General features: G+C 34.8%; 1 protein-coding gene across 5 annotated transcripts in view; it reads right to left on the bottom strand.

The window, feature by feature from the left end:
• Window positions 1-18,372, bottom strand: part of LOC117089678 (liprin-alpha-2) — a 207,375-nt gene that overhangs the window by 171,132 nt on the left and 17,871 nt on the right. For all 5 annotated transcript variants that reach the window (XM_033221151.1, XM_033221154.1, XM_033221150.1 and 2 more), the window contains exon 3: window positions 15,956-16,030. In XM_033221151.1, the coding sequence (XP_033077042.1) occupies window positions 15,956-16,030 (75 nt within the window). The remainder of the gene's footprint in view (window positions 1-15,955; window positions 16,031-18,372) is intronic.

The raw sequence follows: 18,372 nt of genomic DNA, 5'->3' as shown, positions 1-18,372 counted from the left end.
TAATCTTGTCATACCCAATAGAAGTGTTATTTTAAGGTAGGGCTGACTACACCTGCTAATCCAGTTTGAGGGACAAGTATGCCAGTTTGACCAACTAGATGATTTAGGGAGCTTTCTCTCCCAACTTCAAAGCTGTGAGGAATCAAACAGGTAATTAATCAATCATGCTTACGTAATAAAACCCTAATTGAAGCTTCAAACATCAAAGATTGATTCAGGTTCCTTGGTTGGTGTGTCAATTCTAGAAGGGCAATATGTCCTGAGGATAACAGAAGCTCTGTGTTTGGAACCATCCCGGACTCTGCCCTTTGTTTCTCTTGCTTTGGCTGATTTTGACCTGTAATCTTTACCTGCAATAAACCATAACTGTAATATAATAGATTTCAGTGAGTTCTGTGAGACTTTCTAGTGACTTACTGAACCTAAGGGTGGATCTGAGAATTTCCTGAACTTACAGTTGGTATCAGAAGTGAGGGAGGTCCTATGGAGGACTGTGCCCTCAGATGTTGCAGTTTGGCTAAACTCCGGTAATAGTATATAGTAAATACCAACTGATCAAATTATATTTGTTTTTTTGCTAGCAAGTTTTTTTTTTTTTTTTTTTGAGACGGAGTCTCGCTCTGCTGCCCAGGCTGGAGTGCAGTGGCCGGGTCTCAGCTCACTGCAAGCTCCGCCTCCTGGGTTTACGCCATTCTCCTGCCTCAGCCTCCCGAGTAGCTGGGACTACAGGCGCCCGCCACCTCGCCCGGCTAGTTTTTTGTATTTTTTAGTAGAGACGGGGTTTCACCATGTTAGCCAGGATGGTCTCGATCTCCTGACCTCGTGATCCGCCCGTCTCGGCCTCCCAAAGTGCTGGGATTACAGGCGCTAGCAAGGTTTTTAAAAGTAAAATCATTAGCAATCAATTATCAATTAGAAAATTAAGGCAATTAATGTACATCTTTTTCATCCATCTTATTTATTTATGTATTTATTTAGTGTTCCAAGAGTTCACTTATTTGGAACTTCCACATTTTTCAATACTTGAGAGCTATTGCACTTTCTTGTTTAAAATGACATGGGAACAAATAGGTACTGCAGAAATCCTTTCATCTTGTTTAATATGACCTGAGGTGTCACATTTTCTATATTTAACCATAGTGGCCACTCTAATGTTCTCATGCTATTTACTGCAAGACACTACCTCAGTTATTTATACCGAAGTCTATACTGAGATATAATAATCAAATGTATCTTAATAACTGTAAATATCTGCATGCTTTAATTAATCTTTTACGTAGAGCTAAATGTTAAATTTTATCCAAGTATTTGGCATTTGTAAAGGTAGCTTAATTTGATTAATTGATTTAATACATGCTTTATTAATTTACACATTTTATGTCTCAGTGTAATGGAGTTATAAATTTTGAGATAATTCATGTAGCTATAATAGATATGAAGATATCATGATAAATTCAAATTACTGAAAGATGAGGAAACTAGACCAGTTTCATACAAGAGGAAATATTGTTGGGAGAAAGACCAGGTGACATAGTTGCTACTCCCAAATTGGAAGTCAGACATCCTGGATATGGATTCCTGTCAACTAGTGATAACACTCAGAAAAATTCACTTAGCTTTTATATGACTCAATTTCTTAACTTTCAAAATGCTAGTTATAATTATCCTTTTCTCATAGGTTAATTATGATAACTAAAAAATGTGTGTGAGTTCAGGGCATGGGTATAGTACTTAGTGTAGTACCAAGCACACAGTAACCTCCTCTAAAATTGCAGATGCTATTATTTTTATCAAATATGTGAATAAATGAATTGAAACATCATTTATAAAATGTATATAGTGCTACAGGATTATTCTATGAACAAATAAGGTATTTATTTATTCTTTTTTTTTTTTTTTTTTTTTTGAGGTGGAGTCTCGCTCTGTCGCCCGGACTGGAGTGCAGTGGCCGGATCTCAGCTCACTGCAAGCTCCGCCTCCCGGGTTTACGCCATTCTCCTACCTCAGCCTCCTGAGGAGCTGGGACTACAGGCGCCCGCCACCTCGCCCGGCTAGTTTTTTGTATTTTTTTTTTAGTAGAGACGGGGTTTCAACGTGTTAGCCAGGATGGTCTCGATCTCCTGACCTCGTGATCCGCCCGTCTCGGCCTCCCAAAGTGCTGGGATTACAGGCTTGAGCCACCGCGCCCGGCCAGGTATTTATTTATTCAACAGAAGATTTCAAAAATTAAAAAAAGGAGATTTAGTCCTGTGTATAATATAAAATAAAAAGTACTACCGTCATTTCATTTTTTATCACATTCAAAGTATCAACAGAAAAGTATTTTCATTTGCTCAACTAATACTAATGCTGACGTTTGAGTCTAATAATAGCAATACAACTTCAATATGTCAGGTTTATAAAGTGCTTCCTTGTATATTGTCTCATCCAAATATCATGACTTATTTGAAAGACAGGTCCAAAGTTTACTAATACATTCTATTTCACAGATGAAAAAGAATAAGGCACAGAGAAGCTGAATGAATTGCCAGGTGTTACATAATTAGTAAATGATAGATCTATAACTCAATCTTGAATCTTCTGACTAAAGCTTTTTATCTTGCTTCTCACTAAAGTTCAATATTTCATCTAAATTTCTAAGCAATAAGTAATCTTTCTCAAAATGTTAGCTTAAAATTAATAAGAATAAAGATGGGTAAAATAAAAAGGTCAATTTATGATGCTGATGATCAAAGTGTTAATATCAAATATATTGCTATTAATAGAGAAAAAAAGCATTTCAAAATCTCCACGTGCAAAAATAAAACAACTATGTCTGCTACCACAAATAAAAAAAAAATCTTATACTTTGATCAAAGAAAATATTCTAATCAAAATAGGAGAGAGTCTGAAAAGATTTGCAAACAAACCTCAAATGTCTTGTACACAATAGGTGACACTTTTAACTTCTATTTTAGATAATTGTTTCACACAAGACTTGGAACTAGTAAAAGTAGTGGAGGTAGCAAACAGCAATTTTGTTACCTCTCTTCTTTGCTGGATTTTAACATGTATTGTTATAAGACACCTTGATTTTTTTTTTGTCTGGGAAAGATTCTTTGTGTTATAAAAATACAATCATCAACAGCAAAAGAGACATTTTCTATTGATGGTAATAACTTAGATAATTTACATTTTCTTCATTTATCTTTATAATACAATATCATCATAAAGGATAATCAAGAGGTATAATAAGAAATCATAGGTCTTTGTAAATAACTATTGGTTTAACAACACTGAAACTTTTAGTTCACCAATCTAAAATTTAAAAAAAAAAATCCATTGTTCAACCATCATTCAACTTTTCCAGGAAATTAAAATCTGTACAATTTTCTAACCAAAAATGATACATTTCCAACAGGAATAATACTTTCCCAATAAGTAGGTCTTTTGGAAACTCATAACTGTTGGCAGGCAAACTAAAAACATAGCATCAGAGAGTTTTGCATTATCTTTAAAGAATATAAGTTCAGAACTCCAAGGGTGTCACTGTCCTATGCAAACACTATTGTCATTAAATGCATGCTGTCATCTGAGAAGTTTAGTCATAGCGACTTGTTTCAATTGTTAATAAAACAAACAAAAAAAACTCTTTTATCTGACTTCCTGTTCGAATGTTAACTGAAAATTGGTCATGGAATTTACTAATATGATTCCTAATATTTAAAATAAGCTAATCAGTGGAGTTAGAATATGTAGCATGTATAAACATGCAGGAAATTAGAAAGTCATTATGAGAGTAATCATTTTATAAAGCAGTGATAGACATACAAAACGAAATCTGCTTTCATCTCACAAAACTGAGAAAGAGATAGAATTAAAAGATGCAAAAGTGAATAATTTGCAAAGGCCCCTCAAGAGAAATGATTCTTCTTTTTAGGATTCTGAAATAATTTAACTTAAGAGCCTTTGCAGTAGTCTCTTTTTCTACATCTGGAGCTTTCTACTCACAGATATGGCAGTTTTAATTTGAAGAGAAAACTGACTTAGTCACTGGATTAATTTTTCAAATAAATGATCCTATAACTTCAGATGAGTATTTCTATTACTTCCCTCTAGGCAAATTCCTTAATAGAGTATTGTTCAGAAAATCTCCTACTTTCTCCATGTTTTTCTGGATCATTATCAGCCATTTAAGTTTCTTTTAAACTATTCAAATATAGCTGAACTACTCATGGATTTCAGAAGTTCCCTGATTTTCACCTGTGTCAAATTTTAGGGAAAAATTTTAATACTGATTTTATTCTAAGTGGCCAAAGCAATCAAAGGCAACTTTAGCTCAATGTTTGTACCTCTTCCTTTTGAATTATGATGAATAAAATAACTTTATAGATTTAAATAAGGAAATACCATGAGAGAATCCATGTTGTTTCAGTTGGTAAGAGCTGTGAAATACTGACTTTTATTTAATTTGCTGGGGTAACTTGATGAGAACCTCATCTGGTTCTACCACCCCATACTAAAATTTCTTTGCTTAGTCTTATTGGCTCCTTGTTGTGTTCTATGTTGTCTCATTTATAGTCTCCTTAGTTCCTAAAACATAACTCTATTCTCACTTTCCTTAGCAGATAACCCATTTCCTTGAGGAGAATCCCTTATAAAAAAAGAAGTCCTCTCCAAATCATTCATCACTGCACTACGTGTTCTATTTTCCTTCCTCCATTTCTCGGAGTAAGGAGTTCTATTCCTTGCCATTGATCTTAAAATTATGGTTATCCTCCACTATGCTGCCATCATTAATTTCATGTCCTTCATTTGTGGCTTTGTTTTCAATGACTATAAGCATTTTCAATTCTGTCTCATTATAATAAGGCTATCACTCATTACTGCTTGGAATTAATCAGCCTATACTCTCCTTCCCTTTGTTGCTGAATTTCTCAAAAGAGTATTACCTTCTTTCATTTATCTGAACTCATACATTCTTTTAATTGTAGTTATTCTACTTTCATTAGAGTTTACTGAAACTATCTCTGTAAACATTTCCAGTGACCTCTTAACTATAAGTGATATCATTTCATATCAGACATAATCCTCCATGCCTTCAGGGAACACTGAATACCTCCAATCTCTGTGCTTAAAACTCTCTCTCTCTCTCTCTCTCCCTCTCTCCCTCCCTCCCTCAATATCTTGCTATCTCACTATTGCTGTCTCCCTTTTGGTTCAGTGACTTTTGACTTGCTTGAGTCTCATATCTCTCCTTCCTTCATTCCAGTCTCTTTGCTTTTAGAATAGCTTCCACCTTTGCCTGTATCTATTCACCTTTTCCAGTTTTCCATTTATTTCCATGCGTTTAACAGAGTACTAGTTCTTAACCTAACTCAAAGGATTTTGGGGATGATTACATGGAATAATGTAGGTGACGCAATGTCTATGATCCATGGGCCTGTAACGTCCTCAAAATGTGTGTTGCTGTCTCTAGCTCCTTTCACCATCCTGATCCAATATTTTTCTAAATGTGAATGGTACTTAATATGCCCATGCAAGTTCTTTAATTTTACCTTAGGAAAATAGACTTCAGAGATAAAGCTGGTTGTAGATGAGGTACAATAATTACTAATTTCCTTGGAAAATTCTAATTGAAAGTTGGTAAATTCAGTGGTTGGAATAAGCATGCACAGAGTAAAGGCAATAAAAAATATAGTTCAGCCTACAACTACACTTGCCAGTTCCTTTTATGTATAATGCAATCATGTGGAAAGGCTTTTAAAATAAGCACGCCTGTGTATTCACTGCAAATTAGTCTGTCAATTGAATTTTTATGGGAGCTTCTGAATAATCCATTTCGTCTGGCTTAATTAAATAATTTTAAAAGTGTACAGGTTTCTGATAAAAGAGAACACATTGTTAGGATGTAATCTATTTATTCCCCCTCATACTTCCCTTTATTGTGTTTTTTTGTGTGTGTGTGGCTTTCCAATTTTAAGCAATAACAACAATACTCTGCAAAAAAATAAAAATAAATAAAGACCTTATTGTATTTTCTGTGTCTAAATTGCCTGGGCTCACTTTTTTAGGACAAAGACCTGGAACATGTATTCAATGCTAACAATCCAATCTGCCTAAGTGGGGCCATTGAAACAGGCCTAAAATTACAACACATTTTCATTATGTATGTATTTATCTACAATATTTTGTTTTTTAAAATTTATATTTGCCATTACTAAAGGAACATAAGAAATGCCACACAGAGTAATACCTGTGGTATACTCAGTGCTGTATTTTCTGACACTGTCCCCTTGATTCTTTTAAGATCATGAAATTCTTTTAAATCTATCTTTAAACACAGTACCTTGACCATCTAATACATTTTTTTACCTTTAACTTTTTAAGATACCATTCATTAGTCTATAAAACCAAAAGTCTAATTATATCCATTCCTTTCCTAAAAATTCTGTTGGCTCACTGCTGTTTGCAAGACAAAGCCTAGCTCTAGCTACCCCCACTCAGATCTGCCTCTCTCTGTCGCCTCCTCCCCAATCCTACCTCTACCTGCTTCCATTTTCTTCCTCCAAGTCCATCTGGTGAGCTCTTTATAGTCACTTTTGTAGCACCATCTGTTCTTTCTATTCATACCCCTACAATGAATTCCACCCTTTGGTAATATTACTAAACCTTCTACCAACATTTATTTTCACATTAGTCATACTGTATTATAATTACATTTACTGCGATAAAACAAGATAAAATAGTATTTTTTAATCATTTTTAAGTGTGCCCTTTAAGTACTACTCAATGGCATAAAATACATTCACATTGTTAAGCAACCGTTAACCACCATCCGTCTTTAGAACTTCATTCATCTTCCCAAACTGAAATTCTGTACACATTAAATACTAACTCTTCATTACAATTGCTTTTTAACAAATAGATGGGATCTCGCTTTGTTGCTGAGGCTGGTCTCAAAATCCTGAATTCAAGTGATCCTCCTGCCTCAGTGTAATGAGTAGGTGGGATTTCACATGTATGCCAACACACCCAGCTTATAATTACTTTTTAACAGGTCTGTCTCACATACTGGCCTTCAGAGCAGAACTAACTTTTTTTTTTTTTTTTGATACAGAGTCTCACTCTGTCATCCAGGCTGGAGTGCAGTGGCACGATCTCAGCTCACTGCAATCTCTGCCTCCCGGGTTCAAGTGATTCTCCTGCCTCAGCCTCCCGAGTAGCTGGGATTACAGGCATGTGTCACCACGCCCAGATGAGTTTTGTATTTTTAGTAGAGATGGGATTTCATCATGTTGGTCAGGCTGGTCTTGAACTCCTGACGTCATGATCTGCCCACCTTGCCCTCCCAAAGTACTGGGATTACAGACGTGAGCCACCACTCCCGACCAGAACTAACTTTTTACAAATATGAGTTGGTTAACATATTTATACCAGTACTTAATGAAATGTCTGGCAAATGGAAGATGCCCAATAAGTATTTGTTGAAGTACCATGATTAAAATCACATATTATATTATTATGCTAACCAAGCATATCAAATTATGCCAACTTCCCAGCTCTTTGCCACCTCAACCTTACACTTTACCAAAAACAAAACCTTTACAAAAAGACACACAAAAACATACCTTTAATGGTTTTCACTTTACCAAAAATTATAAAAAAAACAGGGAAAAAACCATAATATTACCTTTAGTGCTTTCTCATTTCATAAAGCATAAAATCTACAAATTTTTAGCCCTCCAGAATCTGGATCCCATCAACCTCTTTACCCTCCTCTTCTGTATCTTTTCACACCCTGACTCTTATTAATGCAACTCCTTATTCTTGAAACAGGCAGTTTTGGAATTTTTTTTTTTTTTTTTTTTTGAGACGGAGTCTTGCTCTGTCGCCCAGGCTGGAGTGCAGTGGCGCAATCTCGGCTCACTGCAAGCTCCACTTCCCAGGCCCTCGCCATTCTCCTGCCTCAGCCTCCCGAGTAGCTGGGACTACAGGTGCCCGCCACCGCGCCCAGCTAATTTTTTGTATTTTTAGTAGAGACGGGGTTTCACCGTGTTAGCCAGGATGGTCTCGATCTCCTGACCTTGTGATCTGCCCGCCTCAGCCTCCCAAAGTGCTGGGATTACAGGCGTGAGCCACCGCGCCCGGCTCGGATTTTCTTAATCATTCTGTCTCCTCAGCCTGAAATACTTTCTGCAGTTTTGAAGTGAAATCACAGCCTTCCTTCAAGGATATGCTCAAACGCTGTATTTTTAGGTAGAAGTCTTCTCCGATCCTTTGACACAGAATACCCTTCTTCTCTGTTCCCTTCTGTATTTTACTTATGCCTGTAGTTTGTATTTAGTTATTTTGCACTAAATTACATCTTAGTAATATGTGTATATGTCTATTTCTTTCAATAGAGGGCAAGTTACATGAAATTTTACTTAATACCTCATTTATTTTCTTTCTTTCTATTTCTTACTTTCAGAGACTCTCAAAATTTTCTGCACATGACAGAGATTCACTAATTAAATTGAAAGAAGAAACAACTTGTTCATTTGATACATATGATCAACATATTGCTGTTTATTGAGCATACCAAATGTTGTTCAAATGGTTCATTAAAAGAATAGTCAAGGAACAACATGAAAACACTAGTCAGAATGAAGTGTATATAATGCAATTTGACAAATATATATTGATCAAGAGGTTCATATCACTGTTACTGAGTGAAATAATATAAAGGAGAGAGATGAAGTCTATTTGCTCAGTAAACTAATGACATAGCTTACACAAGTATAAAATTAACCCTAATACTTGTTGAACAGTCATAATACAGGCTGAAGCAATGAGCTTTAGCCACTTAAATTAAGGAGCCTATTGGCAAAGAATTATAAAATAGTTCATTAAAGAGGTGACATCTGAGCTTGAGCTTAAATAGGGAAATATGTTTTCAATGAGTGATTTGGGGTTGTGGAGATATTCCAGGAAAGACCTTAGCATAAGTAAGATTTATAGTCAGGAAAAATGTTGGCTTCTTTAAAACAATATACTCTATGACTTAACAAGGCCTTAGAATGACTCAGGTAGAGCAGCAGAGGTAGTGGAGTTAAAGTAGAATCTGTAGGTTAGGAACATTGAAGAAATTTTTGATGGCATGTTACAAGTCTGTGTACCATATATCACTACATTGTTAACATATATTAATATAACATATCATTATGTTATCAATGTATTAATATGGCATATATCATATATATGTATATATTATAGATGAGAACATATTACAAAAGTAATCATTATAATTGGGGCTTCACTTAGCAAGTTTAACCTTGCAGAATTATACAGCAAAAGAGAGAAGCGATGAGAACAGATAAAACCCTACTGTAATATTTCAGGTGAGTATGCATGAAGACCTGAACTATTGCAATTTTAATACATATGGAAAAAGATGAGAGTAAAACGATATGGGGAACATTATAGACACAATTATATACATAAATTGAAACAATTGAAAACAGAGAGTTAATACAAATTCAAAGATAACTACATTTTCAAGTAGGAGGGAATAGTAGCACATTGGGAGAAATAACTTCTCTGGTCTCATTTGTAAAATAATAGTATGTACTTGCCAGCATTAGTGTACTGACATATATGTATTTAGCATGTACTGAGGGATTTAAATCCCTCAGTAAAGTCCATAAAATGATCTAGTATTAATGTCATTATGGACAATAAAATCTGACTCTAAAACGACTTTATTATTTTATTTGTTTATAAGAATAATGAAAAGTTATTAAAAATTCAAACACTACAGATACATATGGTCTATATACTTGCAAACAATGGAGAAAACAAATAATTTGAGTTTGGTACTTATATCTAAAACTTTTTCTATTCCTGTAATAATGAATTATTATTATTTATATTTGAAAAATATTGAGATTATTCTATGCAATTTCATTCTTTTCACATAGCAGAATGTTTGGGGGCTTTTTCCAGAAAAGAACACATAGTAGTTTTGTATTCTTTTTAACAAAACTTTATTACATTAATGTGCCATATAGAATCTAAGAGGACATCAGGAAAACTAGGTGGCAATTCAGGCCCACCAGAGCATAAGGCACTTTTGTGTAAGTTAGAAAATATACCCCCTACAGGTGGCTATGTCCTCCCGTGCATGTCTGGATTACCAAACCCTGAACTAGATTTCAGCTCGCACTGGCCCCCCTGCTGGAAATTTGTAGGAGAGAATAATCTATACAATCATTAACAAAGCCCTGTGGAAATGCCAAAGGGATGTCTGAAATCTTTTGTGGGGCTCAGAGTAGTGCATACACCTTGAACTATAGATTTTAGTTTCTTTTCTACAGAAGTCATGGTTGAATTCCTGGATGTCTGGGAAGAATAGATGAGGGACCTATGAAAGAGATTATATAAAGAAAATATATTAGGAGGTGATAACTCCAAACCCATCTGTGAGAATAAGACAAGTGGTAGGTGTGTGTGGGGAGAGAGAGAGAGAGAGAGAGAGAGAGAGAGAGAGAGAGAGAAAAAGAGAGAGAGAGAGAGAGAGAGCCTCTCTCCATATATAATAACGATATATAGATGAGAGAATAAAGTCTATTAAAATGATGTAATGATGATAGAATAAACTGTATAGTTTTTTTCAGATTCTACATATGCATATATGTATATGTATGAATATATCAAGATATCATTCACAATCTAAATCTCTTTTCTTAATTCTCCGTTCTGAATTTGGGAATTGAATGAATTCAGAAAAAAAATTTGGATAAGGTTTTATATCTAAATGGTCACTATAACAACCAGAAACTCAGGAACCAAACAGATGATCATAATGTGGCATCCTTACTCTTCAAGATGGCAACATGAACTCAGAAAACAAATAGATTTGAGTGTTAAGGGACACTTGTAAATACATTTTAAATTTAATTTAAAATCAGAAATATTGCCGGGTGTGGTGGCTCACACCTGAAATCTCAGTGCTTTGGGAGGCCGAGTTGGGCAGACTGACCCCTGCAGTTCAAGACCAGCCTGGACAACATGGCAAAACTCCATCTCTACAAAGAATACAAAAAAAATTAGCTGGGCATAGTGGCACACAACTGTAGTCCCAGCTACTTGGAAGGCTGAGGTTTGAGGATCACCTGAGGCTAAGAGGTGGAGGGTGCAGTGAGCCTTGATCGTGCCACTGCACTGCAGGCTTGGCAACAGAGTGAGATCCTGTCTATAAAGAGAAAAAAAAAATTAAATCTGAAGCACCAAATAAAATTTCTCCAGCTCCTTGCTCATTTAGCCATATGCAGGACTTTTGCTCTGGTTCCTGATTATTTTCATCTATATTATATATTTGCATTTGGCTCTTAATAATTTTTTAAACTTTCTTTTGCATGAAAATTTGCTCTTTGTTTTATAAACTATCTTCTTCAGTTATTACCTCCAACATTCAAAAGTCACCTAGTTCTTATCCTAAAGCTGCTAATAGTATGAATTTTTCTAAACGTATTTTGTCAGGTTTCTAAATATATCTTGTTACCACCAATACAAGATGCTTTATTTACAGCGATTTCTAATACTAATTGCTGTTACTATAGAGAATCAAAAACTCAAACTGCAAGTGTCTTCTGATTTTTTTTGTATTTAATTTTGAAATATCAATTTTATTAAAAAGTTAAAGTTGACTTTTCTCCTACTTACTCTCTTAAAAGGATCACTGTTTATAAGCGATTTATTATTAGAAAACTAAAGATAATTTTCTTTATCGCTGGGTTTGTGAATTTCTAAATAGGGATTCAAGTCAAGCCACATGGACATTAGTTAAAATCAACAACAAAACCCAAACATATGGAAGTTAATAATGAGCACAATAATTACTAACAGACATGATTTTTACTTATGCAAATGACTCTTATTTTTACAAATGATTTTAAGCAAAACAAAAAGCATTCAGAAAAGTCTGCAGTAGATATACAGGAATGTTAAGAAGTGAAGGGGTGGCCTGCCCCTCCACACCTATGGGGGTTTCTCCTTAGGTGGAACGAGAGACTTGAGAAAGAAAATGAGACACAGTGATAAAGTATAGAGAAAGAAAAGGTGGGCCCAGGGGACTGGCGCTCAGCATATAGAGGACCCGCCCCGGGCACCGGTCTCTGAGTTCCCTCAGTATTTATTGAGGTCATCTTTACCATCTTGTAAAAAGGGAAGTGGCAGGATAATAGGATCATCCTAGGGAGAAGGTCAGCAGTAAGACATGTGAATAAAGATCTCTGTGACATGAATAAGTTTAAGGAAAAGTGCTGTGCCTTGATATGCATATGCAAACATCTCCACAAATCTTTATAGTGCATAAAGAGCAGCATTGCGGCTAGTACATCCTACCTTCAGGCCTAAGGCGGTTTTCTCCTTTCTCAGTAAACAGAACACACAATTGGGTTTTACACCGAGATGTTCCATTGCCCAGGGACAGGCAGGAGAAAGATGCTTTTCTCTATCTCAACTGCCAAGAGGGCTTTTTCCTCTTACACTAGTCCTCCTTAGCACAGACCCTTCACTGGTGTCAGGCTGGGGGACGATCAGGTCTTTCCCTTCCCACAAGGCCATATTTCAGACTATCACATGGGGAGAAACTTTGGACAATACCTAACTTTCCTAGGCAGAGGTCCCTGCGACCTTTGGCAATGTACGTGTCCCTGGGTACTTGAGATTAAGAGAATGGTGATGACTTTTAACAAGTATGCTGCCTTCAGGCACTTGTTTAACAAAGCACACCCTGCACAGCCCCAAATCCATTAAATCTTGAGTCACCACAGCACTTGTCTCTTGCCAGGACAGGGTTGAGGGTAGGGTTACAGATTAACAGCATCTCAAATACAGAACAAAATGCAGTCTCTTATGTCTACTTCTTTCTATATAGACACAGTAACAGTCTGATCTCTCTTTCTTTTCCCCACAAAGAAGCAAAAATTTTATCTATGTAAAATCAAATGTACCACACTGCCTGTAGGAGACTATAATAATACTTGAGGGATAAAACTATATTCCAGAAAACAGTCATAAATCTTTCCTCCACTTTTGTTCTCAAGGGTTGCTGTTCAATTTTATGTATAATTGAAGTAACTACTTAGTTGCTATTTCTGGAGCAAATTTGCAGAGCCTCACTTTGAGACGGAGTCTCGCTCTGTCGCCCAGGCTGGAGTGCAGTGGCGTGATCTCGGCTCACTGCAAGCTCCGCCTCCCGGGTTCACCCCATTCTCCTGCCTCAGCCTCCCGAGTAGCTGGGACTACAGGCGCCCGCCACCTCGCCTGGCTAGATTTTTGTATTTTTTAGTAGAGACGGGGTTTCACCGTGTTAGCCAGGATGGTCTCGATCTCCTGACCTCGTGATCCGCCCGTCTCGGCCTCCCAAAGTGCTGGGATTACAGGCTTGAGCCACCGCGCCCGGCAATTTTTTTTTTTTTCGTACTTTTAGTAGAGACGGGGTTTCACCATGTTAGCCAGGATGTCTGGATCTCTTGACCTCCTGATGCGCCCACCTCGGCCTCTCAAAGCGCTGGGATTACAGGCGTGTGCCACCGCGCCTGGCCTATGGGACATTTTTATTTCAGCTTATTTTAGCCAAGTAGTCTCATCACACCTTTGTTTATGACAAACATAAATTCTTTCACAGTCATATTAAGCCATGCTTTTATATTAGTAGTCACCAAACTTTTTGTTTGTTTGCCCTTATCAATGAAATATTTTGAGAAATGCTTCCAAAATGAATGTATATCTTATCACATATAAAAATCACAATTAACATTAATAAAATATAATATGAATACACATTTAACATTTTTTTCCTGATAGTTCCAGGAACAAGTACACCCCATCCTGAAGATAATTTATCGACCCCATCTCTTTAAAAGACTGCATACTCCTTGTCATTACCTATTACTCCAGAGGTTCTTTTCTTCTATTATGACTGAGAGGTACCAATCTCTTATTTCTTTGTCTTTTTTTTTTTTTTTCAAACCATCCTGTTTACTAAGCTAAATCTGGTCATCAAAAAGCTTTCTTTGCTTTTTAAAAATGGCTATTTTACCATTTATGCTTTTAACATTACTAGCCTTTAATTCACACAGAATTTACTCTCCTTCTAGCTGCAAGTCCATTATTTCTAAAGGTTAAATTGTTACGGCTGGGACAAACAAAAGCATATATACACTCATTTAATTAATGTAGTTTATTTTAAAGAACAAAAGAATGGCTGGGCGCAGTGGCTCACGTGTGTAATCTCAGCACTTTGGGAGGCCGAGGTGGTTGGATCATGGGGTCAGGAGTTCGAGACCAGCCTGACCAACATAGGGAAACCCCATCTCTACCAAAAATACAAAAAATTAGCTGAGTGTGGTGGTGGGTGCCTGTAATCCCAGCTACTAGGGAGGCTGAGGCAGGAGCATCCCTTGAACCCAGCAGGCGGAGGCCAGAGTGAGCCAAGATCGCACCACTGCACTCCAGCCAGGGCAACAGAGCAAGACTCCGTCTCAAAAAAAAAAAAAAAAAGAAGTTTATACTGACAAGATTTATTGAGTGGTTTGAAACTGTGTATTTGTCTGTATGCATAATGCATATGTAAACATCATCTTGTTATAAATTCCTTTATAGGACTTATCATTACTGATCTTAGCCTTATATCTATTTATAAATCTATTTATATTTACTTATTTTATTGATCCATAATAGATGTACATACTTTGGAGTACTTGTGATAATTTGATACACTTATATAATGTGTAAAGATCAAATCAGGTTATTTGTAATATCTACCACATTAACTATTTATCTTTACTTTTTGCTAGGAACATTTCAATTACTGTCTTCTAGCTATTGTGAAATGTATATTAGATTAATGTTAACTATAATCAATCTACTGATCTATCAAACACTAGGCCATATTTCTTCTATCTAACAGAAAATTTGTACTCATTAATCAACCCTCTTCATTATTCCCTCCCCTCTACCCTTGCTTATTTAAGAGTAGGAAGATTTTGCTAAATTATATTAGTATGTCCAACACTAGTAATACCAATATTACATTACTGGAATAAACTGCTAGGAAAAAAGCAGCCTTATAAATGTCAGAGAAAAAGAGAGATGGGACTATTTTAATGGCTGACACAGGTTAAATTTGCTTATCTCTATATATCTATATATATGTAAAATGTTATTTGATCTATGTAAAATCAATCAAATGTACCACACTGCCTATAGGAGACTATAATAATACTTGAGGTATAAAACTAGGTATTATATATATATATATATATTATATATTATATATATAGAGAGAAATATGTATAGACAGATAAATGTATATATAAACAGATTTATTTACTCTCTATATATGCCTAATTATCCAAGATAATTTGTGCACTAAAACCCAAGAGAAGTAAAATCTTCCAAAGAGAAAATAACTCTATAAATCTTGAAAAGATGATTGAAAATACTTTTTTTGGAGTTGTGAAGAGTAGCAGAAGTGGATTCAGTGATGTTACTAAACATGAGTACAGTGCTTTTAGAAGATAAGAATAGGCAGGACCTGAGCAGAAGTATATCTCTCTAAGGAGTTCACTTTTATTTGTAGCATTTTCTAAGTTTAACAGTTATTTGATATGTGTTCCAATTTTGGAGCAGTGTTTTCCTTCTTGAAAGGACTGACGCTCTGCCTGCAGTCTTTCTAAATCTTCATCTCACTAGCTCGCATGTCACTAGCTCTTGATAATTTTCCTTTTGTCTAGTAGTGACACATATAAATAACCAAAAATCAGAAAGCAAGACTCTGGTAACTAATTTCAACAAGCCTTGTTCAATGGCATAGACAGCATGTAATTTATTTTTAGTGACAGTATTAATAAAAGTGACGTGAAACACAAGGGATGTAATGTCAGCGATATTGCACCTCAAAAGAGGAGAAAGTGTGGCATGTTACCTCCTGATTAGCAGCAGCTAGTTCTTCTTCCAGTGCAGAGACTCTTTCTAAAGAAACCCTCAGTCGCTCCCTTACCTAGAAGAAAAATCAAAATATGTGCAGTAATGTACATCCCATACATATTAAACTGTGCTGAATCCATCATTAACATCATCAGAGACAGTCAATTTGGCAAATTATTAAAGAAGTATTTATATCCCTGCGTGCTCTGAATACTAAACCTGGCAAAAATACAATGAAAGCATTGCCACCCCGTATTGTCACTGTATCGAGGGATTTCCTTGTAAGCAAATCCTTTTGGTAGTTCCCTGATAGAGCTTCAGGTGGGGCTGGAGATTGACTTGTCTTGCTCTGAATTCTGATTCATAGTAAGCGGATACAAAGTTTAAAAGTACATTATGAATTCATCTGAAAAATAGTCACTGACTAAGCATGACAAATAGGAAAAAAAAATACCCCACCTTTTTCTCTACTTCTGTAAAATAACAAGTAAATTTTCATTTGGTAAATAGTATCTAACTTCAAAAATAATTTGCCTGAAGGAAAGGCCTTTTAAAACCTGAAAAATGTTCTTTGCTTCTATGTTTTGTATTAATTAGAGGTCTACTTTGTTTTAGGGGAACTGTAAAGTATTTAAGTATTTTGGAATTTCCAACTAACTTTCAGATACCAAAAGTTAAACCATTGTATTTTATAGAACCAAAATCTCTGTATATTTTAGTTTGAAAATCATAATTCATACTTGCTTCTTACATAACTGAAACTCAAAGAAGTATTTATTTGATTCTTGCTTTCTTAGAACTTCTAAAATTGTTTTAGTTATATGTTTAGATCTATAGATATGTCTTGATATATATTAAATAAATGTATTTTATATATATAACAATTCATAGAAATAAATATTGCTGAATTAAAATGAATGACCACAGCAGTTTGATTTTACCTAAAAAATAAAAAAAAACTTTATAGCTTTAACTTAAGATGCAATTCATGGTGGGTTTTCGATTATTTATAAATTAACATAGATTTTTCATGGGAATGCCAAAGTATTTGTGCAGTTAAGATGTATTTTAATATATAATTATATTCCTATGAGCTTTTATTTTGTTAACTTACTGACAGTATATTTTAATAAATGGTACTTTTCTCCTCTAATAAGATTTAACTGGTAATAGAGATTAAATTTATAAAATATGTAAAAACCCAGATACATAAACAAATTTAAGTTGGAATTATAATATTATTTTTCCAGTCAGCAAACAAACAAAAAGTCAGTAATGACCTATTAACCTAGAATCTAATTAGGAATTTTAAAAAATCTAAATCACATTTTAGTATTGTATTATGATACCACATATATTCAGATGAATGGATGCATTTAATTCCTGAAACAGACCATGAATCAGCAATAAAAATATCCAAGTAGGGGTTTTAATATTAATTATATTTTGTTATGCTCAAATTCTCTAAAAACAATAATACACACATAAATGGAGACTTGATGTCTAAAACAGTTGCACAGGATCTTTCATCATATTGAGCTAGAGATTAACTGCCAAGCATCATTCCTGTTAGACAAATATCCAATTGTTAACAAATACATAGAATTAATGCTGATTAATAACCAAACACTAGTTACATAGCAGGAAATATTTGATGATTTGATTTGGAGAATGCTTTTTTATGAATTTTGAATAGATGAAAAAGAAGCAAATATCCTGAAGCCATGAAAATGAGCAGGACAGCTGATGTGTGGAATGCATATATAAAAAAACGTTTCAACAGATGTATGGTGTTTACCAGGGATTCCCATATTCTAAAATACCAACTGTAAAATACTGGTGTTCTGAAGAAGGCCTAGTAAACCTGGTTAATGAGAACAGCAATAAGAAGTAATCTAAATATGGTAATAATTTCACCATACACAAGCTTGATCATATCACACTTAAACTGCTGTAGAGAGAGGAAGTTACCATATTTTAAAATATTGACACATTAAAATCTCTCTAAGTCATTCATATCATGTAAGAAATGGTTGAATCTAGCTTACATGGTAGGTTAAAATATCTTTCTGGCTTTCGTTTGCTAAACTTAAACTCTTAGAACTATTCCAAACTGTTTTCTATTTACTACAATTTAAGCATTTATATTTTCATTTTAGTGAGTTTTTAAGGAATAAAAATTATCATATTTATCCAACAATATGAAAATAAAATAATAATTTCTCATATATTTAGAATAGTGGTTTACAAATTGAGATTATGTTGTCCATGAAGTAATAAATCTAAAACTATTTTACAAGAAAATAAAAAAAATCTGAATATATTTTGAGTTATGTTATAAATTTAAAAATTGCTGCTGTGAATATCAATAATGCAAACTGAAATTAATATATGGCCGGTTTGCATTTGGGGAAT

Source organism: Trachypithecus francoisi, unplaced genomic scaffold, assembly GCF_009764315.1.
Source record: "Trachypithecus francoisi isolate TF-2019V2 unplaced genomic scaffold, Tfra_2.0 Lachesis_group11, whole genome shotgun sequence".
Taxonomy (NCBI): domain Eukaryota; kingdom Metazoa; phylum Chordata; class Mammalia; order Primates; family Cercopithecidae; genus Trachypithecus; species Trachypithecus francoisi.
The sequence above is the reverse complement of the archived record's forward strand: the minus strand, read 5'-3'. Positions and strand labels throughout refer to the sequence as shown.